Here is a 23,864-nt window from a genome sequence, read left to right as displayed (position 1 = left end):
AGCACCCAGGACACACACAGCAGGGGCACATTTGGGGTGCAGCACCAGGATGGGGGGGCTGGCCCCAGGGCATCACCCAGAGAAGCCCCCTGGGGGGAGGTGGGGAGCATGGGCAGCTCCTCATTCCAGTCCAGGGGTCCTGTGCCCCCCAAGCCCAGGTGCCACGGGCTTGGTGGCAAGCACAGGACAGCAGCTGGCCTGTAGGTGATGAAGTGGGGGCAGCAGGGTCTAGAACTGTGATAGCAGGTGCTGCCAGGAGCCTGGCCTGGCCTGGCATGGGAATGGCCTGGGAGGCAGAATGCCTGTGGCCAGCACCCACCTGCCCGCTGGCCCAGGGGAGCAAGCAGGGATGGGGGGGCTCTGTTAACAGGCAATTAACCAATTAGTTAATTAGCCTACAATAATATAGGTGAAAGTGGTGAGGAGGGGGTAATTAAAAATATATAACACAACAAAGTAACAACAATTAATTAACAAGACAAGGTGCAATATCAATAACAACAATAAGGGTCAAACCCCAATATAACAATGCAGATGCTAAGCAACAAAACAGCGCCTAGGCTAGGCAGTGCTAGAGACCAGCATAAGCTCTCTCATCTGCAGCTTACTCACACTGCGACAGCAGCTGACACACCCTTATCACAGCACTTAACTCCACCTGCACACAAACAACTCAGGCACTCAAAGAGGGAACTAGGTGCTCCAGCTCTCATCTATTCTCACTCGGCTGCCCCGGCTCTCATCTGTTCGCACTCAAAGAGGACGTACTCAGGAGATTAGCCATCCCAGCTCGCACCCACTCTGACCACAGAAAGCATGAGATGTTGGCAGTACACTTGCCCTCGCTCGGCCGCTGATCACCTGCCTCACTGCAGAGCCACACTGAGTTGCGGTGGCCTTTGCCTTCCCAGACTCTCTGGCTACTCACAGAACTGAACACAACTGCAGCTCACACTTACCCAGACAGATCAGTCAGGGACAGAGAGAGATCTTTTCTCAGATCAGCCCCTTATATACCACTCGAACAGTGTCACCTATCAGTCACTCGCACAGCCAATCATGTGTCCACGCACACGGCACTCACCCCTTGCACATGGCATGCGTTGGTGCACCTGGCACCTGGCTGTCTCTTCCAAACAGGTAACTTTTACCTCAGAAAACTCCCACCAAAACCGTGTCTCCAACTGAGCATGCACTCAACTCAAAAGTAGGTCACCAGTTCACAAGTTCAACCATAAGTGACCCAGGCCAGGGGATGCGCTTCCTTTCGGTTCTTTAGGAGAAGGAGCTTTAGGTCAGAGCTGCCCGCAGTGGGCCCAGGACTGCACCGGCCCTTCTGGCCCTGGGCACTGGCTGCCAGACGGGGAGCAGCTTGTGCTAGGGGACCAGTGGCTGCAGTGTCCCCTGGGCGAGCCCCCCACCCACCAGGTTTGCTGAGGCGTGTGCACCTGTGGGGGAATGGCCACAGAACGGGGTGCACATCGCCTGTCCCCAGGTTCTGCCCTTAGGTGCCCCCACCCCATGGCTAGCCATCCCTGGCAGACACCCACTGTTGTAAATAGTTTTCACGGGGTACAGGGTATTATATTGTTGGTGGGTGGGGTGAGTGGTGGAGGGGCTGTGTTGGGTAGGGGAAAGCGGGAGGTCTGTTTGATGTGAAGGGAATAAAAAGTATTATGCTGAGGTGTGTCTATGGTAAGTGTGGTGCTGGGGGTGAGTAGGGGGTGGGAGATCTGTGGGCAGCTGACCAGGTGGGCTACAGCAGGGAGTGCAGGAAGAGGTGGTCAGCCTGTGCCTCTTGCACCCAGAGCCCTGGCCCCCCGCTGGCCCAGGGCCTCGGTGGGGGTCCTGTCGGTGTCACTGCTGGCAGGCATCCTCCACCCACTGCACCTCCTTCTCCCAGGCTTTGTGAAACAGTTTGTCCCAGGCTTCACAGATGTTATGCAGCATATAGGTTGTGACAATGAACCGGGAGATGTCCTCAGCAAACTTGAGGTAGGCAGTGAGAATGCACCAGCACCTCTTCAGGTAGCTAAAGGCTCACTTACCAGGGAATAGGTCTGGCCCAGGCAGCAGTTGAAGTGGGCCTGGCGAGGATCCAGCTGGCTGGTGTAGAGCCACATGTGCTAGGGCAGGAGCAGGTAGGTGGGGCCTCCAATGAGGATGGGCACCCAGCTGGAGGTCTGGCACCCCTAGTGCAAAGCGTTCACTCTCCACAGGGCTGGCAGGGAAGCGTTCCGAAACACATGGGTGCTGTGGGCACTGCTTGCCCACCCAGTGCTTGCATTGGTAAAGGTACTGCAGTGGTCGAAGATGGCCTGGAGCACAGCAGAGTGAAAGCCCCTCTGGCTATAGTAGGGGCGGTCACTGTGAGGCAGGCAGGTGACGGTGATGTAGGTCCCATCTAGGGGCTTGATGCACTGCGGGAATCCCAGAGCACAGAACCTCGCCACCACCGTCAGGAGGTCATGCACCTGGAGCACTGTGTGCCCCTGCACATGCTGGAGTGCACTGTGCACCTCCAGAACAGCCTTTCTGGCAGTGGCCTTGCCCATGCCAAAGAGATGGCCCACATAACAGAGGCTGGCAGGCATGGCCAGCTTGAGCAGGGTGAAGGTCAGCCAGGTGTTTGTGGGGAGGGGCTACTGCATGGCAGTGTAATGCTACTCTAGGTGTGAGTGGAACTGCTTCAGGAGGTCCAGGAAGGTGACCCAGCTCATCCTGAATACCTCTAGCTACTGTTTGTCATCCCAGATCTGCTGGACGATGTGCAGCCACCAGTCCTGGCTGGCACAGCAGGCCCAAAATCAGCAGGGCTGAACGTCTAGGAGGGCAAGAGTGGCCCCAGCAGTAGTGTGCAGAAAGCACATCATTGGCATCCCTGCCAGGGTCCAGCCAGCAGGACAGGGTCCAGGTGGCAGTTGCGCAGCGGCAGCGACCCTGGGATGGTATGGCTGGGCAGGCAGTCTCTGCACATAGGGAAGCTAGTAGGGCCTAGATGGCCATGGACCAGACAGCATTCTGTGCAGTGGGCCAGGAGGGCCAGTGCAGTGGCCAGCAGGAGCTTGGGGTGCTGGACATTGCTGCCAGGAGCAGGGACTGGAGCAGCCATAGCGCTGGGAGGCAGAGACAGTGATGATGATGATGATGATGAGACAGTTGCCGCATACTGCCCTTGTGCTGTGCACACTGCTCCTGCCCAGGGAAGTGGCTAGCCAGGAAGCAAGGAGTGGGGCTGCCTCTTCAGGATGGTCTGCAGCCAGAGCCTCAAGCTTCCCCTGGTGGTGGCAAGGGCCCATTGCAGAGCCACAGGAAGTGGGAGCAGTTTGCTGCTAGGAGCAACAAATCTGCTCCCACATGCATATGTAGACACCTCATTACTCATGAGTAAATTACTCATGAGTAATTTACTTACAAGTAAATTGGTTCCAGATCAAATGCATGCATTTATAAAGTGCTTAAGGGAATATCCTTTTTTCCTTCTTATTTAACATTAATATTTAATCTGTCCTTATGTATATGTCAAGAATGCCCATGTTCAGATATTTGTTTCTGTTTTTTCTTGGTAAATTGCTTGAGGATCAAATTAAAGTTTATTCAGTTTGGGTTACATCAGCAACCATAGACTGAAGTCAGTGTTCTGCCTTATCGAATTTCCAGGACAGCCACATCAAGTTACTTGTATTCTAGTACAAAGCATTTCTGTCTTGTCATTATACTGCAGAAATAATGTCTTTGACATTCTTACATCACTGGAGCCATTTTCCACCTGGGGGCCCAACTTCTCTTCCACATATCAGTTTCAGTTGATTTCTTGTCTAATATTTTTGTGCCTGCATGGCTCTATTTTTTGTTGATTAATCATAGCAGAGGCTTAGATTCTGATACTGAACAAACTGTGCCTTCACAATATTTTGTACACCCTTGTCTGGATCGGTGTTCAGTTTTTATAGATTGTACAAGTTGTGAGTCATGCTATATATTCAGAAGATAAGTTTCCCCTCAGGCTTTTATCTGGTAGCAACAGCTTATTTATTTTTCATTCCTAGAAACATAGACCTATATATAATTCTTTTATTTTAAAGAGCAACCAGAGTTTAATTTTCTTCAATTACTGAATTGCTTCTCTTTGGTAGCTGTATTGGTCCTTCCGTGAAATAATGGTCCAAATGTTTTATGGCTCAGATATGATCCCATGCCTAATGATGTCAGTACAGAAAGTCTTGCTGCAAGTATGCTACAGACAAGTAGATAGAGATCATTTGTTATGCCCATTGCAGTCCAACTTGTCTGAGTGCAGAATGATTATTTTCCAAGGAAGCTCTAAGCATGAATAAAGCCAAATGTGAAGTGTTTCAGACGTTAATTTTGAATCGCATATGTTCTCATCACTGAAAATGCACATGGATTGTTTTAACTGTGAGTTTTCAAAGATGGGATTTTAATTCCAAGAAGAACCCAAAACAACCCAAATAAAAACCCATGCCTCAAGAGTTAGGGTCTTCTACTATAGATAAATGTATTTTCGCTAAGATGTATTAAATCATAGAATGATAGAAAATTAGGGTTGAAAGGGGAGGTCATCTAGTCCTAAAATCCTCAAAGCAGGACCATCCCCAAATATATCATCCTAGCCAAGGCTTTGTCTACCCTTAGAGGCCTCATCCAGATAAGCAAGCACATGCCTGTTGCAGTGTCTCAAAGTAGTTTGAGAAGCTGCAGGAGGCATGCTAGGAACAAAAAAAAGTTCCTCATGCTGCATATTTGCAGCATGGACTTTCAGTTTGATACTGGGACATCTCGATATCAAAACCCCCCAAAAACCATGCTAAAAAAGGTAGCGCAAGGCACACTTCTGGAGCATGCCCTGAAGCAACCTCCAAAGAGACACTCTAGCACTCTGCCTCAGCGTGCTGGAACAAATAGAAGTGGGGCAAAGCTTGTAGCAGTGTCCCAGAGCTGCCTGGGACCCAAGCTCTGTCCCCAGTAAGCAGGGACATGGGGGTGGAGGGATTGTGGGGAAAGGGGTGGGTCCCTCGCCTGCCCCCAGGGCGTACAGCCTCTGCCACCCTGGCAGCATCAGCCAACAGCAGGCCCTTGGAGTGCTTGTGGCCCATGGCAGGCAGAGTCCCCTGGTGGCGCACGGCACTGCCTGAGACCTGGGGACTACACATGGTGCACGGAGCCAGCCTGACCCACTGGCATGTGCCTTCATGTAGGACCAAGCTGGCTCCTGCTGCTACCCAAGGTTCCTGGCACTATAAGCAGGAGCTGTGCACCATCAGACCAGGCTGGCTCCTGTCTCCACGTGCCCACCACACAGGCAGGAGCTGGCCTGACCCAATGGTGCACAGCTCCTGCATGCAGTGCTGGGAGCCCCGGGTGGTGGTAGGAACTGGACTGGTTCTGTGTGAAGGTACAGGCCAGTGGGTGGGGTTGGCTCTGTACACCATTATAGCCCCTGGGTCTCAGGTGGCACAAAGCACTGTCAGGGGGCCTCTGCCTGTTGTGAGAACCCCAAGGACCTGATGCTGGGTGCTGTTGGGGGGAGGGTGCTGCAGCACACTGTGTGTGGGGGGGTGCATGTCACAACCTCCCCAGCCCCGCCCCCCCACATACCCACTTACAAACCTCACACCCACAAACCCCCACAATCCACCGATTAAACCCCCAACATGCCCTACACCCCCCACACACCCTCCCATCCCCCACAAACCTCCCTCCCACACCTCTTCCCCATCCCTCCCAAATCCCACATCCCCCTCCCCCCCAATCTCATACCCTTCATGCCCAGCCGCCAGATGTGATAAGACCTGCTGGCAGGAGCCATGGCTGCAGGGGCAATTACCACACTGCAGCCCTGTCCCATGCCCACACCAGTGCTGGAACATGCAGCCCTGGCCTCGGGTGGGATCCTGGTCCCAGGAACCACTTCAGTGTGTGATGGGCTGGGTGAAGGGATAGAGGTTTCAGCAGAGGTGTGTGTGAGCAAGAAGTGGGGGTCAGGGATGGGGGAGGGCTTTGGGTAGTATTGGTCACCAGAGCTGGGCTTAAGCACCCCTGCTCCCCTAGAGCAGCCTGTACAGGGGGAAGCCGGCCTAGAAGGGAAGGGGCTTGCCCAACCCAGTCCCTGAGCCCCAGTCAAGGACTTCCCAGGAACAGCATGGGGGGTCACTGGGGCCTGGGCACAGGTGCAGGGAACAGAACAGCAAGGGCTGGCACAGCTCACAGTCACGAAGCAGTGGATGGGACAGCTGCAGCTGGAGTCATGTCCTGGTGCTGGGACAGAGCTTCTGCTGGGAGGGAGCGAGTGGAGTGCAGGCAGGGGCTGCGGGTCAGGAGCAAGGAGTACTGGTGGGGCTCTGGGTTGGGAGTTAGGGGCAGGGCACTGGCATATCTGCTGCTCAGCTGCACAAAGCAGCTGTGGGTCCAGTCTCCCCACTTCCTGGTGAGTGAAGGGGACAGGGGCAGCTGTTATTTTTCTATGACAGAAAAACCAAAAGCAAATGCCAACATGTAGACATATCTAGAATTCATTTGAGATGATGATAGAGGCACTGTTAGGCTTCCAAATTGCTTTAAAATTGTAAATATATGAATAAAACATTGGCCAACTGATCTTTTTATATATAGTGGTGCTTCAGTTTAATTGTGGGAGAAAAAAGATTTTGGATATTTTCATGAGAGAATTTGGGGGGTTTTATCAGAGAACTTGCCATTTTTAAATTGGGAACACCAGGATCTCTGCTAGTGAGGCAAGTGGAGGGACTCATGCAGAGGAGCCTTCCCAGGGCCAGCACCAGGGATCCAGCTGGAGGGGAGATGAGGTGGCTGACCTCCTCGCCATTTGGGGCCAGAAGGACATGCTTTGACATTTCAAAGCAGGTCGCTGCAGTGAGCACATCTTCCGGGCGATAGCTGCCTAGATGGCAGAGCGGCAGCACCAGAAGACATGACAACAGTGCTGTACAAAGGCCAACTGCAGCCACGGCCCGCTGGCAGCTGGCCCAGAGGTGCAGGCAGCTCTGCTGCAGTGCCTGTACCAGAGCCCAGGTGGCCGTGCGGTCCCTGTCCAGGTCTGGCAAGTGTGCAGACATGGGGCTGCAGGTCCAAGGGAGCGAAAGCTGTAGCAGGTGGCAGCAGGTCACAGCCAGGCAGCAGCCCCTGCTGCCAGACTGCTGCAGTGGGTAGAAGGGGCAGGGGGCACTCTAGGTCAGGGCTGCTGCAGCAGTCCAGCTGGCACAACAGGGCTAGTGTCCCAGTACATCAACTGACGAGGCCACAGAAGCTCCTGAGGTCAAGTAGCCCTGAGCTGCTCACCAGAGCAGTTTTTTATACTGCTGGGGCCAGCAAAGGGGCTGGCCTCAGCCTCCAGCTCCCTCTGGCTGCAGATCTGGGAGGAGCTGGGCAGGGTCAGTTTGCTCCAGGACAACAGTTTGCCCCACACCAAAGTGTATGTTCAGGCACATGTGCTGAGGCACAAATCTCCAGCACAAATTTGTGCCGCTGGTATTTGAGCTGCTGCGAGCACATGTGCCTGCATATGTGGACGTACCCAGAAGGTCTAAAAAACCTCTAAGGATGGAGATTCCACAGCCTCTGTGGATATCGTGTTCTGGTGCTTTACTTACTCCTCATAAAAGAGTTTTTCCTAATATCTAACTTAAGCTTCCCTTGCTGCAACTTGAGACCATTGCTTCTTGTTGTGTCATCTGCCACTACTGAGAACAGTCTAGCTCCATTCTTTTTGGAACCACCCTTCAGGTAGTTGAAGTCTGCTATTAAATCCACCCTCAGTCTTCTCTTCTCCAAACTAAATAAGCCCAGTTCCCTCAGCCTCTCCTCATAAGCCATATGCCTCTGCCCCTATTTTCATTGCCCTCTTCTGGACTCTCCCCAATTTGTCTACATCCTTTTTGTAGTGGGAGGTCCAAAACTGGACACAGTACTCCAGATGTGGCTTCACCAGTGCTAAATAGAGGGGAATAATTTCCCTCAATCTGCTGGCAACACTCCTACTAATGCAGTGTTGCATGACAATCACTGAACATGTCATTTATAACGCTAGCTCTAAACAGAACTGTTTATCCAGAGTACCTTCTTATTTTAATTTATGCTACTGTTTATAATATTTATATCATTAAGGTACTCCACGATATGAAACATGCAGTATTATATTTTATAATTATCTTGTGCTCTGTTTTTTCCATTTAAGTTTCCTCAGGTAAAAGTAGGAGTAAAATAAGTTATCTCCATGCAAAAGCACAGCATCATATTAAAAGTGTGGAGAAAGCTGATGGACATCTGAAACGATTAGGACATAGAAATGACAAAGAAAGGTAATCACAAAAAAAAGGAGATAAAGAGGGGAAAAAAGAAAGAAAATCTTTGAGTGCTTTTGTTGTTGCCAAAAAGAAATGTACAATTGTTTATACTTCAGCATTACCTGAGGCTCCATCTTGTAAGGGGCTGAGCTCTTTGATCCAAATACTACAAAGCATTTAACACCATGTTTAACTCAAGTGGATGTTGGTTCATTGTTAATATATTTACCATGTGCTCTCTCTTGCTGTTGAATTTAATGGGATAAGTAGGTGTTTAAATGAAGGCAAACTCACAGGATCAAGATCTGGAAGTACAAGTGAAGCTTTATCAAAATCTTTTAAGGTGTGGGCATATAACACCATTTTTACTAAGAAATTTACTCTGGACTTTACTCCACAGAAAGGGCATGTAATGAGGCCCCCGCTCTCCCCCAAGCCAGCTGCTCACACTGGATACTATTACAGTGCCTGGGCACTAGATGGCAGGGAGGATGGTTTGAATTACACCAGGTTAAGAAAAACTAGGGGAGCAGACACACAACTTTTATGTAGGGTTAACTTACATCAGTGCATAGTTACTCCTCATTTTCTGGTACTGATGTAGGTCTGTGTGTTGTGTGTCAGTGGTCATTTTATTCTGTAGTAAATCTAGTGTGTCTGCACCCTTTTTGTAACCTTGCAGGACACTAGGATACATGCTTATGTGAGAGAGTAAATCATTCTTTTTCTTGAAAGACAAGCATTCAACATTGAAGAGATGCATTTATTTGTATTTCCAAAAATGTGTGTCATGTGTATAGCTTCCATTAATTATATACTGCCAGACACATTATACTTCCCACCTTCCCTCACATTCAGCTTTATTGCCTGGCATATGGGGGAACACATAAGACTTTTCTCCCTATCTCATCCTTCATCACGTTTGTCCCCTTTCCACTCAGTTGTTTGCCCAGGGAATGGCATTCCTAATAAGCCTGTTCATTCTTTCCTTCGAAGCCTGGTTGCTCAATCAAGGCAAGCCCCTAGTGACCACAAAGTGTAGTAGGGGCAAAGATGCACAGCATTCTTATTCCACAACACAATAGGACCACATCACTATCAGGCTCCAAACTTTAGTATGTTATTTTCCCCTAGCGTTATGTAAGCAGATGTTATTCTTGATTTTAAATTTATAAGATAACTTCAATAACTTGGTTCCTTTTTTAGAACTTTAACATAAAACTGGGTACTCTGATTTCTAAAATTTATTTACTGTTGATAAAAAGATTACATCAAATTTAGTAATACTGAAATGATGACAAGCATTACTGGGTTCTAAAAATCTTCTTGATATTAATTTTTAATTAACTTGAGTTTTCATGTAGATGCTAAGAAATAAATGTATTTAACAAAAAGAGTTGTTTGTGTATGTTTTTGTTGATAGAATTAGTCTTTGGGCAGATCTGGCAAAAGTTGCTCGGAAACAAGAGGTCTGGGATGTGTGCCGGACTGCATGTAGATTCTGTCTCTTATATGATGATACTCAGTTGAAGAAGGTACCAAAATCTATGAAGGGTAAGGTAATACATTGTATTTTAAATTTGTCATTATATATTTATGGCACAGTAGTTTGGCTTTACTGTGATCGAAAAAAAATTCAATGTAATGTCACAGACTGCAAATTAGTTCATTTAAATTTGTTTTGACATCATTGTGTGAGGTTTGACCTAGAAACTACTATACAAAGCCCAAGCAAAAGTCTCTGTTATGTAACTAACGCCCATCTGCAATGATAAGGAGGAGACAGTCTTAGATAAAGGAGGCTTGAAAACAAAAGCAGAATCAGAGGACTAGGGCAAAGAGCTCATTAAAATACTAAAAATTACGCCCCTAGGTGGGGAGAAAGTATGCTAATGAAACATACATGTATGTAAATGAGTCACATAGCTAAAACACAGGTATAGAGACATGCTCAGTAAAGAACTCCTTGCGTCACTCCTTTATAACCAATTAGCAAACAAGAATGCTTATGAAGGTCCAATACTCCTGTATAAAAGATGCTCATAATTAAGAATCTGTGTGCTTGTTACGAGAAATTATTCCGCTTGCACCTTGTATTGCTAGCAATAAATCTTCTTTATACTTTCACCCCTGGTATCTTTATTGGCCTTTGCATACCGGGCACGATCCCAGACTTGAGCTGGGGCTCAACAATTGGAATAATTGTTTTGAGATTGAATATTTAATCATGAAAATATTTTGTCTCTCTCATAAAACAAAATAGGGCCTACCTATATGAGTCTGCAAAAATGGGTATTGTATCATTTTATTAATATGCAAAGTATTAGGCTGCCTAATACTGTATGTAACTCTGTTTTCAGTAGCTGCCAACTGCCACTTGAGCAGGGGAGAAGGCAAACTATCAATTAATAGGCTTTCTCAAGGGCAGGGATGGCCTAGGGTCCAGCCTTCTAGTATTGCCTGCCTGGAGAGTTCACCTATGAAGCTCTCCAGCATGGAGCTTGAACTTACTTATGCTCCAGCTCCCAGACTTGTTTTTCTAGTGGTAAGAATTTCTACGAATGTTTTACCAATAGAAATGAATGTCTGTATGCGACCCTTGTCTCCCATGCATCCCCAGCCTGGAGGAAGGTAGCCTGGCTTGGAGTAAACTGTAACAAACAAAGTTTTTGAGGGAAGTCATTGTAAATGTGAATTTATTGCATCTCTTGTGGGCTTTAAAGTAACTAGATGTTTTTTTCTCATACTAGAAGTAAGTGGAAGAATCTTCCTGGTTTATATAATATAAATAATAATTGAAGTTTCCTTTCTTTTAGCTCAAAAGAAGAAACCTAGTATAATTATGATGGATGATAATCAGGGTGACAGCTTGCAATTGGAATCATCTTTGCCTCTTAAATCATTCTCTTTTGAAAAAGACTTACTTAGAACATTAGCAGAAATAAGGTTCATTAATGCAGAGGTTAGTAAATTACAAAACTGTCACATTCATTTTTTGTCTCATTAGCCTTGGCTTTATATATACTTGACCATTACGTATTCATCTTAAGGAATGAAGCATCTTCAGCATCTGAAAAATTTTAGGGATTTAATTTAATTTTTTTGATAGGTTACATTACGCTGTTTTGACAGAGCTATACTGTTGCATGTGGTATCAATTTGAGGCTTTGAAGAAAGTGTGATGTTAGATAGTCAGTCATATTTTTCTGTACATTTTCAGGCAATTATTCATTTATTAAGATTACAAGGTGTTCAACTCAATGATCATGCTGACCTGCCTCAGGATACAAGCCAGCATTCCCCAGGATACCTTGCAAAACTTCCTGAACAGGATCAAGAATGGATAACATACAGGTGTTTTTCTTTAATTGCTAAGATGGTCTGGGAATGTTGGCAAATTTGGTTTCATTACATCCAGAAGATGGTTTCAAATTGTTGTTGTCTCTTAAAGTAAAACCCATCCCTTATGAATGGTTCATTTTCAAAAGCCTAGGTTCTATTGAAAAAAGGAGAAGCTAAAGGAAGAGGTTTTCAGGTGACTGTTTCTGAGTTGGCTTCTTTCATGTTTCATACTATATGTAGCTATATAAAACTCTTAAATCACTATAATAATATTAAAGTGTCTAAATCAGTGGTGCTCAACCTTTTGGCCCTGCAGGCCAGATGAGTGGCACGGGACCTGTCTATGGGCCAGATCAGGCCCTGGGGCCCAGCACCACTCCTTCCTGCCCCTCCCCCTGTACACTGGATTTGGCTTCCAGGGACCTAGAACTTCCCCCTCCCACCCCCATATGCTGAGCTTGGGTTCTGGGGGCCTGGCGTCACCCCCTATGGCCCCCTGCATGCTGGAATCAGGTGCCCCATCTAGTGCACAGGGCCCAGGGCTCCCCAAAGGTCCAGAGATATGGCAGGAGGGGAGTGGTACTATTGTTTCTCTACCACCAAATTTCCAGAGCTGTCAGGCCGGATGACATAGCACCACAAGCTGAAGGTTGAGCGCCCGTTGTATAAATAATGCGTAATGTACAACTCAATTTGAAACAACTAATCTGTTACCTTCATTTGAATGGAGTACATGAGGAATAGTACTTAGAAGATTGTTCTTTTTTTCTTTTGTTACCTACCATTATAAGTGCTGATAATTTTTTTTTGTTTCTATGTGAAAAAGAGTGAAAGATAGATACAGTTACTGAGTTTTACTTGGAAGTAAAGGCAGTCATAGTTACATGTGTTGATTTCCATAATCAAATGCCATGTTTTAAAACATTTTCTCCTATAATCATGAAGCTCACTGTGAAAGAGGATAGTTGCATTGTTTTTTAGGAGCAGAGCTGTCATGGGTAATTGAGGTCTCAGAAGATGTAGCAGTCTTTTGGGTATCTTAAATCCAGGCTACCTAATTGAGGGTTTCAAAAGTATATTACAAAACCTACAACAATAATGATGAAATAGGGTGAGTGTAGATCAAACAATTGGAAGTGACGTCAAGGATCATCTGGTCTAACGCTCTGCAGGAATCCTCAACCATCCCCTGCCTAATACTTCTCCAGACTCCTCTTGAAAACCTCCAATGAAGGAGATTTCACAACTTCCCTGGACAATCTATTCCATTGTCTTATTGTTCTAACAACAGGGAAATTTTTCTTGATGTCTAATCTAAATCTGCTAGCTCAGGGGCAGGCAATTATTTTGGGCAGAGGGCCGCTTACTGAGTTTTGGCAAGCCATCGAGGGCTGCATGACAGGGAGCCAGGGGCAGAAAAATATTAATTTTCTAAATTTTTTTAAGGACCCCGCGGGCCGGATAAAATGGCCTGGTGGGCCACAGCCGGCCCGCAGGCCGCATTTTGCCCACCCCTGTGCTAGCTGCAACTTAAAACCACTGCTTCACATCCTGCCCTTGGCACCAAGAGAGGTGCAGCTTTTCAGTTATTTGGAGACTACTATAATGTCTCCCCTTAATTGTTTTCTTTAAGCTAAACGTGCCTGGTTCCCTTTAGTTTTCCCCATGCAGTAATGAGACTTTAATTTCTCAGGTCCTCCTTTTTGTCTTTTATAAAAATGAGTTCTTCAGAGGGGACAGGCTGCTACTTTTGGAACTAACAGAAACATTTTTAGGACTTGTGCTTTTATTCATAAAGACTATCTAGATTAACTTCAGCTAGTGCTCCCCTCAGCTTTATGATGATTTTAATCATTTTCTGGAATACCTGGATATCAGTAATGTTTACATAAGGTTCACTGGACTTCTCAGATGCAGATGACCTTCTCTAAGAAAAAGCATATTAGCTTTTTACAGCTACTTTTGTCAAGTTATTTTGTGGATAGAACTCAATCTCTGATAGTAGTATACATATACCAATTAGCAGAATCCTATCATGTGTTTTTGATGGGATTTTCAAAAAAATTGAAGTGAATTAAGTGCTCTATCCAATAGACTGTGAATGGAGGATAGAAATGTAATGGCTTTAGTTTCCTTTGAAAAGCCTCCCACATCTTTTCTGCCTTCCAGTAACAGGACAGCCTCTGCAGTTGCCACAACCTCAAGTCAATCTATAAAACATTATATATATATATAATGTGTGTGTGTGTGTGACATTATACGTGACATTTTATTATAAGTGACATTTTCAAATGTGTGTGTGAATATATATATGCACACATTTGAAAAGATTGCTCCATTTTCTTAGTGCAGATGTCGGAACATTCTGTGACCACCTGGACCTATTCCTTAGAAAAGTTGTACATGTTAGAGAAGAGTATTTCATCTCTACTCCTACCAGGGAGATTCTCTTCAGTCTGAAGTTTTACTCAGTTCAGTTTTAAGCTCAAAAGCCTGGTAGCTCAAACTCACCAGGTGGAGAGCATCATGTAGCAAAGGGAAGCCAGTCATGTTTTTCTGTTGTCACCCCCCTCAGATCTCAGAAGTGCCTGCAGAGGACTCTGATTATTCCCTTGTAAGAAATTATTGATCTTTTCACTGAGATTATTATGACTGCTACTGACTACAAAGCTGACATTGAAACTTGACAAGAAGAAAAATAGTCTTGTACATTCATTTCTTGTATGTAATTAAAAATACTTTGAAGTTCATACAGTATGTGGGTATTGAATTAGGATTGAACAAAATATTCAAAAAAATGAGCTGCAGTTAATTAAATAGGGCTTTGTTGTAATTGTAAATCAATTTTAAAGCTACACATTACATTGGTTCACCTAGGGTACATACAGATACTCGGGGAGATTGGGGGGAGGTTAGGTCACATTAAAAATGGCCACCTGGTCAAACTTAGTTCAGCCAGGTACAGACCTTATACTTAGCCTCCTAGTTAGATCAATCTAAGTAAAAACTGTACAAAAGTTCAGGAAGATTAGATCCATCTAAAAATGGCCAACCCAATCTAAGCTAACCCTACTTTGGATGTAGTCTAACTTAGACTAGTCTGGCAAGACAGCTCTAACTGAATTTCTCTATAGCCCCTAACACAGCCCCCGAGGCTGGGAAACCCCTGCCACTAGTCCCGGCCCTGGGGCTGTGCTTTTTCTTTTCCCACGCCCTCCCCTCCCCGCTTCTGGCCCCAGGCTGTTTTTAGCCCCCCAGCCCCTTGCCCCACCCCCAGCCAGACAACACCTCCTTCCCCTCCCCCACCCCAGACCAGCCAACCTCCTCCCTGAGCCCACCGAACCCCTGATCCTACAAGCCACTCTTGGTGCTGGTTTTGCTCAGCCAGGAGCTGAGGAAGTAAGTTGGGGTGGGGAAGGGGGATCAGGGGGACTGGTTTGCTGGAGGAATGGTTGTTCATCTGGGAGTGGAAGGGTCAGGGGGCTAAAAATAGCCCCTGGTTCAGGGAAGATGTAACAGAGCTTCTCCCATCCCATCAAGACCCGCTCAGACTACACTAGCCTTTCCAATCCTGCCAAAACTTCCCAGATTCCACTTGCCCTCCCTGTGATCCCCTTTTACCCCCAAACTCCCCTCAGACCCCACTTGCCTCTCCCAATCCTGCCAAACCCTTCCAGACACCAACCAACCCGCTCTGTGGACTCCACTTCCACCTCCCTCATCCAGACTTACCTTAGATCAGGTGGCCATTTTTAACTTGATTTGACCTCCCCCTGGGGTGGCCACTGACACATCCCCATAATACAGGGCATCCTTTGGTGAGGGGTGGGCCCCCTCAACTAATCAGCAGTGAGGGGTGGGGCCACTTGGCCAATCAGCAACAAGGGGCAGGGCCACCAGAAAAAGACCACTTCCCTCCCTCCCTCCCTGGCTCAGAACTCTGCTCCTCCTGGCTATGCAGCACTCTAGCTCTGCACAGCCAATAGAATCAAAAGGACAAGTGATTGACATGAAAACTAGGACTTTTTGCAGTCTAGTCCCATTAGAAATGGACAGCGGTGCATCAGGGCACTAAGGTGCCTGCTCCTATAAGAGTAAAAGCTGCCTAAGAAGAGGGCTCTAAGAGCCAGACAGAAACCCTGCAGGTGCAGGGATACCATGGCAACAGGTTAACAAGGGAGTTAGCCTATACCTGCAGCCAGTCAGCTGACCGGAACAGGCAGAGCCCTGGAAACATAAACCCCGGGGCTGGGACAAGAGGGCAGTTCACTATCAGCAGCCAAAGGGGAAGAATTGCCTCCAGGGATGAACCGCCCAGAGACGCTGTGGCTACCTGATATGCTGCATATAGGGCTAATGGGGCTCCAGGAGCTCACCAGGTAACCCCACCTACAAAGCACTTAGTGCTGGGCGGGGGGGGCTTGACTTTTTAAAGGGACAGAGCACACCCTGAACTGTTTATATTATGTTATAGCCCAGGGCCTTATATTTTAGTTGCTGGTTTACCGGTGGATTGGGCCGAGGCTATTGGGGAAGGAGGAGGCCCCATTGGGGGCCCACTACGGTGTGGGGACCCCAGCGCCAGAGAAGGGCGCAGTGACAAGGGGACGAGCAGACCCCAGCGCCAGGGGGTGCACTGCCAAAGGGGGTGAACAGACCCCACAACCAGTGTGTGGCGCAGAGACAGGGCTGCGGAGAGCCTAGCACCAGGGTGTGGTGCAGAGACGGGGCTGCGGAGAGCCCAGTGAGGACAAGAGGCCAAGCTATAGCAAGGCCCCAGGAGAGACAACGTTTAAATACCATCTGTGAGGCTTTGGGCGTGGCAAAGGGGTGGTTTTGGAGTCACGCATTTAGCCCATATGGCTGAGAGTATCCTGTGAGGCACCCATTTTGAAGCGGGACCCAAAAGGGATCTAAGAACCCACAGGGTTCGGTGGGGTCCATCAACACTGTGTCCAGAATACAAATTCAACTGCAGCCTCCCGATTTATTAGAATTACCAGCAAGACGTAGCAGGCGAGAAAGAGGGTGCCTGTGGGGCAGGATTGGCATAGCCCTAGGGGTATCATGGCCATCCCTGGGGACCCCATGCCATGATAATGGGACAGAGGGTTTAAAAATAGGATGTTTTAATATAAAACGGGACCAATGGCCACCCTACCTCCCCCAACCTCCTCAAATGTCTGTACATACCCTAAGAGTATGCACTTAGTTGTGAATGGTTCCTACCAGCAGGATGTACAGCAACCATACATGTACTCAGCCTAGAAGGAAATGTAATTATGAGCCTGCACAATGCTGAAAGAACAGTAGTTATGTGTTTCATGAAGAAATGCATGTAGATGTTTTCTGTAGACTGTTCTGTAGTAGGCCAAGCTACATAATTGTAATGGTCTCTTCTGTCTTTAAGATCTATAATTCTTTGAGAGAATTGCCAGATTGGGAGGTCCTACTTCAACGTAGCTATTCAGACAAGGCAGATATGGATCCCGGGAGAGTGAAGCCAACACTAAAAATCTATATTCAATTACAGTTTATACCTGCAATTTGTAATGGGCTCTGGAACTGAAGCATGGATTCATGTCTGCTTTTATAAGAGCACGGAAGGGAAAGCATAGGTTTAGATTATGGAATACATTATTTGCTTTTTGTTGTTTTAAAGTCAGGAGCTTTTCAGAGTGCTGGAGACTGATATTCTTTATACTGAATGCTCCTTTTGCACATCTATTTCTTTTTTAAATATCTGTACAAAATAGTTAAAAATCTTTGGAAGATCAAGCTGTCTTGCTTAGGGCCTTACATGTCCCAGCTTTTGTAATCCATACTTTTTGATGTTGTGCCTTGGAAATAATAGCTCTTTAATATTAATGTTACAGTTTGTGGATAGACCACTTATCCCAATATGCAATGGAAAACTTTCTGCGTGCTGCAGAGATAGGAGAGGAGTTAAATGAAGCCTGGATTGTTCATAACACCGTGGTGTATGTCTTAAATTACAATAAGCATCTTATAGCCTCAGGAAGACAGAGAGAGATTGTTGAATCTCTGCAGACTCTTCTGAGTGCAGTCAAGAATACTGGTCATTGTGGGTAAGTATGTTGCATGAGTTTGTTTATATGTTTTATCTTTCATATTAACCCTTTTGTGAAGCTAAAAAATACTAACAATGTTTTGCACCAGTATAATCACTTTTTGCTGTGTCTACATAGTAGTACTGAAGAAATATATATTACATTTTTATTTCATTAGAGCTACTTCCTCTTATTGGGTTAGTGTAATAGATTACTGGTTTTAAAATGCAACCTTTGTACCACTTGCTCTAGCCATTATAAACCCTGTTAATTTTAAGCAATAAATGAACAGAACTGTTATGATCTTTTTTGTACTTTGTACTAACAGAAGAAGTACCTGCAATAGCAGCATTTAGCTGTGCCTAATCAAAAGGAGATATTTGGGGCACTGGCTCACTGAATCAGGCTCTGAAATGTATTTGCTTCTTGTCCATTGCTCACAAATTTAATTCATCCTGTCTCTTGTAAATATTTAATAATCAAAGTGACTCTAGCCTATTACTAGATGTAACATTCAAAATAATGGTGAAAAATAAAATTAAATGGGAAACACATAGTAATTATTCCAGTCCAGGGGTTGACTGTAAATATGTAACATTGCTACTTCTATTAAATCATCATTAAAGACAGACTTATTAGTATCTATAAACCTAAGATTAAATCACAGTTGCTTTTCACTGAACATGCTAAGTGGAAAAACACAGGGTACGAAAATGGTACTAAGAACAATATCTTGCCACTGAAACCAAAAAAACCCAAGAACAGGAATAAAGCTAATGCTATTGTACATTTGCTGTATAAAAGCGAGCTCGTTCCTCATGTTGCCATTCTTATTTTGGCTACTTGGAGAGAATCTTGGGGCCCAGAAATTCTTTATTTACAGTAAACGCAATTAAATGTCAGAAGTATGGGAAAAGGAAGAGGTGCATATGTTGATAAAATCAAATTTCCCAAAAGGGACATGGTAATCCCACAATCACTAGTGCATAGGACAGTGGCCACCCACCTAACACTAACTTTGTACTAGAAGCAGCAAAACAGAAAGAAGAGACCCGGTTTAGCAAACTCATTAAAACAACTCCAAAAGTTCAATTTGCAGAATAAATGACTGTATAGATGAAAAATCTGTTGCTTCTGGGGCCCTACGTAGGTTCGTTTGTAGTGGTCCTTACAGAAAAACATATTTTCCAGGTTGTCAGGGTTAGTAATCTTCTCCAACGAAAATATCTGGATGGCTTGTTGGGAGTCACTTTTTTCAGAACCCTCAGAATCTGTGCCATGTAGTTATGCAAAATGCATTTTAACAGGAAAAAAGTTGATAACCTAGACAACTCAGCTACTCTGAAACAGTGTCATAAGCAACATCTCAATCATATATTGATCTGTGCTTCCCTAGAAAAAAAATCCTGCCAGTATGCAACTCAGCAACTGTTTGAGGAGGAAAATAAAATATTACACACACAATGTAATTTCACAGGATGAATTCAAGCAGCTTAGCTCATAAGAAAATACACTTTATTTTCATAGGCATTCCCTTATTAATAAAATTGATATTTGAAAGATGATAATCTTGTAGATGTCATGGACATTTTTTTTCATAAACAGAACACTCTCCATAAAACAAGGGGTACTGTAAATGTACAACATTTTGGATAAAAACATTTTGGGAAATGAGCAAGCTAAACTCATCTAAGTTTAACATGTATTTTAAATATTTCTTCACTGTTCTTCCCCTTACTGTGGAAATTTTCCTTTAGAGTTATTTTACATATATGTTTTGTAAACTCATTTACAAAGCGATAATGTGAAGAAGTCTTAAATTATATTTTCCCCATCCTTTTTTTCACTTGTGGATTTTTTTTTCTATCCCCTTCCCACTTTCCCCTCCCACTCCCCCACTACCCATTTTCCAGGAATATTGTTGTTTTACTTATGTTATGTAATGCTTTGGCTCGAGGCCTAATTCTTTTGTGGATTCCAAAACCAATTGTGAAATTTGATGAAAAGAAAAATATAGATACAGCAACGAGTGATAATAAAAGGACTGCAACAAAAGGACCTGAAAAAACAAACCTTGTCCAGTCTTTGCCAGTAGATCCCAATAGATATTCTGATATCAAAGCAGCAATAGAGGTACAGAGTTCTCATTATGTCATTTCCTATCTTTGCTTTCATAAACTGTGTGGAGTGGATTGTGGTGAAATTTGTGGTTCAGAAATTATAACAGCATATGAAGCCACCATCCTTTTCAGTATCTTTTCCTCCCCAGCACCTTTTGCGCACACAAGTTTTTTTTATCAAATGCAGCTCAGCTGAAGTCAAGAATTAGTGTGTTTTAGTCTTATACCTTATTGCAGTGGTTTTCAACCTTTTTAGACTTGAAGCACACCTTGGAACATGTCAGCTGTTAGCTTTCACTTAACTACAGAAAAATAATACAGCAATTCTCCTATTGCAGAAAGCTCAGAAAGGTTACAACAGTCAAGTTGTTTTTGACACTGGATTCCTATTTGAAATCTCTTGGTTTATGTTGTGACAGAAGTAGCTAGCTATGTTAGCCTGAAGTCAGGAAGAGGACATGGTATATTTGCACCTTTTATAGACTAAATCTGTGATATATAGCATAAGCTTTTGTAAACTTCATCAGATACTGTGAAGAGATTGCAGGAAATGGAGCTGCTAAATAGAAAGCAGTGATTAGAATACAAAGGGTAGGGAATAGGGTTGGAAAAATGATAACTACCTCCCTCTGATAATAGTGCCATCCTCAGCCAAATGAAATGGACTGCAGTCAAACTATTCAAGAAACTTGCACAGATATCTTATTTCTTACCAGATGCAAGTACATGAATATCATACCCAACAGACTCCAGGGCTAAGGACTGACATTACACATAAACCGGTTTAAGTGATCAGAAACTGGTTTAAACCTGTGACAGAGCAGATGTTCAGTACACATAAACCAGTTTGAAAATGGCTGAAACTGGTTTGAGATAAACCTGGTTGGATGTAGTATCAGGCTTAACTGATTTGAGTCAAACCAGTTTATGCAATGTCTATCCGACTCCTTCCTGGTTTAACTTAAACCAAAGTCCCCCAGCATCACAGATGCTTTGCAGCCCTGGGCTGCGCTGGGCTATGCTCTCTGCTCCAGAGCAGGGCTGGCCTCACCCCTATGCTCCCTAGCAGGAGCTCCAGCAGAGACTGCAGGCACAGTGGCGTCTGCTTGGCTGCCCCCTCCCCACTCCCTGCTCAAGCAGGGATTCCCCCCTCCCCTCTCCTACAGAATGGACCATAGCCAGCATGTGGTATGTTAGCTAATGCTGAGAGGTGTCTGTCTAAGACCGACAGGATAGTGTCCACTTAGGGCTTTTTGGAGCTAGTCAACAGGTCAGCTGATAATGTCCCTCTGTTCCTTCCTTGGAAAAAGTTGTTTAAGAAGAGCTTGAACTAATGAGAGAGGCTTTGGTTTTCTTGATGGGGTGCTAAATGCTGTGTTATCAATTCCCTGCTGGCGCCCTTGCTGGTCCCAGGAGGGCACCCCTCCCAAATCAGAGCATCCTCCGGGGGCCTGGCCACACACCCCCCCCACCTCAGCAATGTGGAAGGGAAGGGAAGGGAGGGCTACTCTTGCACCCCCTGGCTTCTAGCCTAAGCCCCTGCAGGCATTTTCCCTGCATTTTCTCAGTCCAGAGGGAATATTTGTGCATTTGCAAACTGGTTCAGCCTATCCAGGTGTAGAAACACATCTCCCACACCCCAGGAGAACCCTGAATGGGGACTGGCAAAAGAGAAACCGCTGGACCCTGAGATGAAAGCAGAAGGCCCGGGATGGGCCACTGGAGCTGCCTATTGGAAGGACAGTGTCCCATCAGCATCAGGGGAGTGGCAGATGAACCCCACACAGCCCCAGACATGCTTTAAAAGCATGAGCTGAGTGCACATGTGGGGGCAGCCAGCTGCTTCCAGTTTGGCCAGAAGCAATGAGCCAACTTCAAAAGAAAGCCGGCAGCCAACTCGGGAAAGGTACGCCAGAGAAGACTGGCACCACCAGGGAAGCAGGCACACCAGGGAAGACTGGCAGGAGAGCCTGTACACTGGAGGACACTAGCACCGGCAGGAGGGCTGGCACGCCAGGGAAGACCAGCAGGAAAGCCTGCACGCCAGAGGAGACTGGCACTGGCCAGAGAGCCTGAATGCTGAGAGGAACTGGCACGCCAGAGTTGGCCAACAACAGCCCAAGAGCCAGCAAATTGGAAGTAGCTGGCAGAGAGGGCAAGGTTGGCTCAACCCAGGAAGCGCCCCCCAGAGGGGGTACAGAAGAAAGGCAGTGTAAGTCTGGCCAGTCAGAGGAGTAGGCAGCAAGAGGGGCACCAGAGCAGGACCCAGACCAAGGACTACATCCAACTGTGAGTCGGACAACAACACGGTTATAATTATAAATTGTGATAAGCCTATTGCTAAATTAGATTGAATTATTAGAATTATGGACACTAAACATTATGAAGTGACTTTAAGTTTCCTTTTGGAATAACAGCTGGTTGGTGAAAGGTTGGGGTATAAGGGGAGTTAGGAGCCCCAAAAAGACAGCCTTCAGTCTCGCCTGAACACTTTAACCCAGGGGAAGCCTTCCATTCAAAAATAGGTACAAGCTAAGTTGTGGTGGGCGAGAATGGAAGACCTGACTCAGGCGCAGACACCGAGAATATTTATTGATTGTCAAGGAGGCCCCAACAGACAGGAAATACACACTGGCTCATCTAATTACACCATGTTAAGTAAGCCACTTGTACACCAGGTTAGACTAACCTGCAAAGATTGAATCAATTCAGGCTCAGGCTTTTTGAATGTCTGTCCCTAGCCCAGGTGACCAATGCAGTCTGTTCTACGTACCGTACAACCTATTTGGACAAGCTGTGCTTTACTGCCTCCAAGAAATTGAGGAACCACTTTTATCAGTATACATTAACCACCTATACATCAAACAGGAACAGATGAACACCAGACTTGCAGAACTAACTAACAGCATACAGAACCACCTGGACATAACAGCCATTTACCAAGATGAGATCTCTGCATCTAGCCATGAAGCTTATCACAAACACCTTCTCCCTTTAAGAAGATGAAGGAAGCAAAACTCTAAACTTACATGCTCCAACAACAACCATACAATCCAGGGTAATATTGCCAGTCTATGCAATCACACCATCAGCTGAGCTCTGGTACCTGTCCTATCCTGTGATCTTTCTGCCCCTCTACATAACTCAGTAAGGTGTAGCTATATGGAGACCTTGAGGCTTTTTTCCACTGCCCAAGACTAAGGGAATATTTCCATGACAAGAAGTCAGACAATGATCAACCTACCACAGATCTGAACAGGACAAGACAGCTCCTGGACTCCACCTGCGGCTTGCAGCTCCTCTCTGACCCTGTATGCAAACTGTTTCCACTTCCGTGCCAGCTCTGAGGTTGCCAAGAAAACCCTCTAAAACCTAGTGTTTACATTACAACCTCAGTTCTGCGCAGTGGAGGACCATACTCATGCTTGAAAACAACACTGACATTGTACAACAGGCTGTTAAAGAAGAGGGTGCCAGTGTTGTCATGGACAAAACAATATAATACAGGAAACAGAGAAACAATTTTCCAATGTGAGAATTTTACAAACTTCTGACAGGACCCCATGGCACAATACCAGAAGGAATTCGATAAGTTATTGGACCCAGTGGATCCACTCTGGGAACACGAGAGGATCAAGCCTTCCACTTCCCAGCAGTCAGGGCTGAGCAGCTTTTACTTATTACCCAAGATCAACAAACCTGGCAATGTAGGACATCCCATGGTTTCAGGCATTGGAACCAGCACAGGAGTTTCTGGCTATGTTGACTCAATCCTATTTCTGTGCTATGAGAGTGGCCAGCTATTTGAAAGATATACAACAGGTTTCCTAAAGAAACTAGCTTCCATTGATAAGATTCCAGCTAACACCATATAGCTACCATGGATGTTACATCTTCGTACACCAGTATCCTCCATGAGGGTGGACTGCAAGCCATAAAGAACATTAACCCTGATGAGGACACAGCTTCTTTTTTCTATCACACTTTCATTTTAGCCTCATGCGTAG

The 23,864-nt window shown here is 45.7% G+C and overlaps 1 protein-coding gene across 1 annotated transcript in view; it reads left to right on the top strand.

Annotated features, from left to right (window-relative positions):
- CFAP46 (cilia and flagella associated protein 46) overlaps positions 1 to 23,864 on the top strand; it is a 175,991-nt gene that overhangs the window by 54,396 nt on the left and 97,731 nt on the right. The window contains 6 exon segments of the mRNA XM_025208066.1: positions 8,216 to 8,339; positions 9,748 to 9,878; positions 11,141 to 11,286; positions 11,545 to 11,678; positions 17,543 to 17,755; positions 19,651 to 19,870. Coding sequence (XP_025063851.1) covers positions 8,216 to 8,339; positions 9,748 to 9,878; positions 11,141 to 11,286; positions 11,545 to 11,678; positions 17,543 to 17,755; positions 19,651 to 19,870 — 968 coding nt within the window.

Source organism: Alligator sinensis, unplaced genomic scaffold (genome assembly GCF_000455745.1).
Source record: "Alligator sinensis unplaced genomic scaffold, ASM45574v1 scaffold1131_1, whole genome shotgun sequence".
In the NCBI taxonomy this organism is placed as follows: domain Eukaryota; kingdom Metazoa; phylum Chordata; order Crocodylia; family Alligatoridae; genus Alligator; species Alligator sinensis.
Note: the sequence above shows the minus strand (reverse complement) of the source record. Positions and strands in the feature narration are given on the sequence as shown.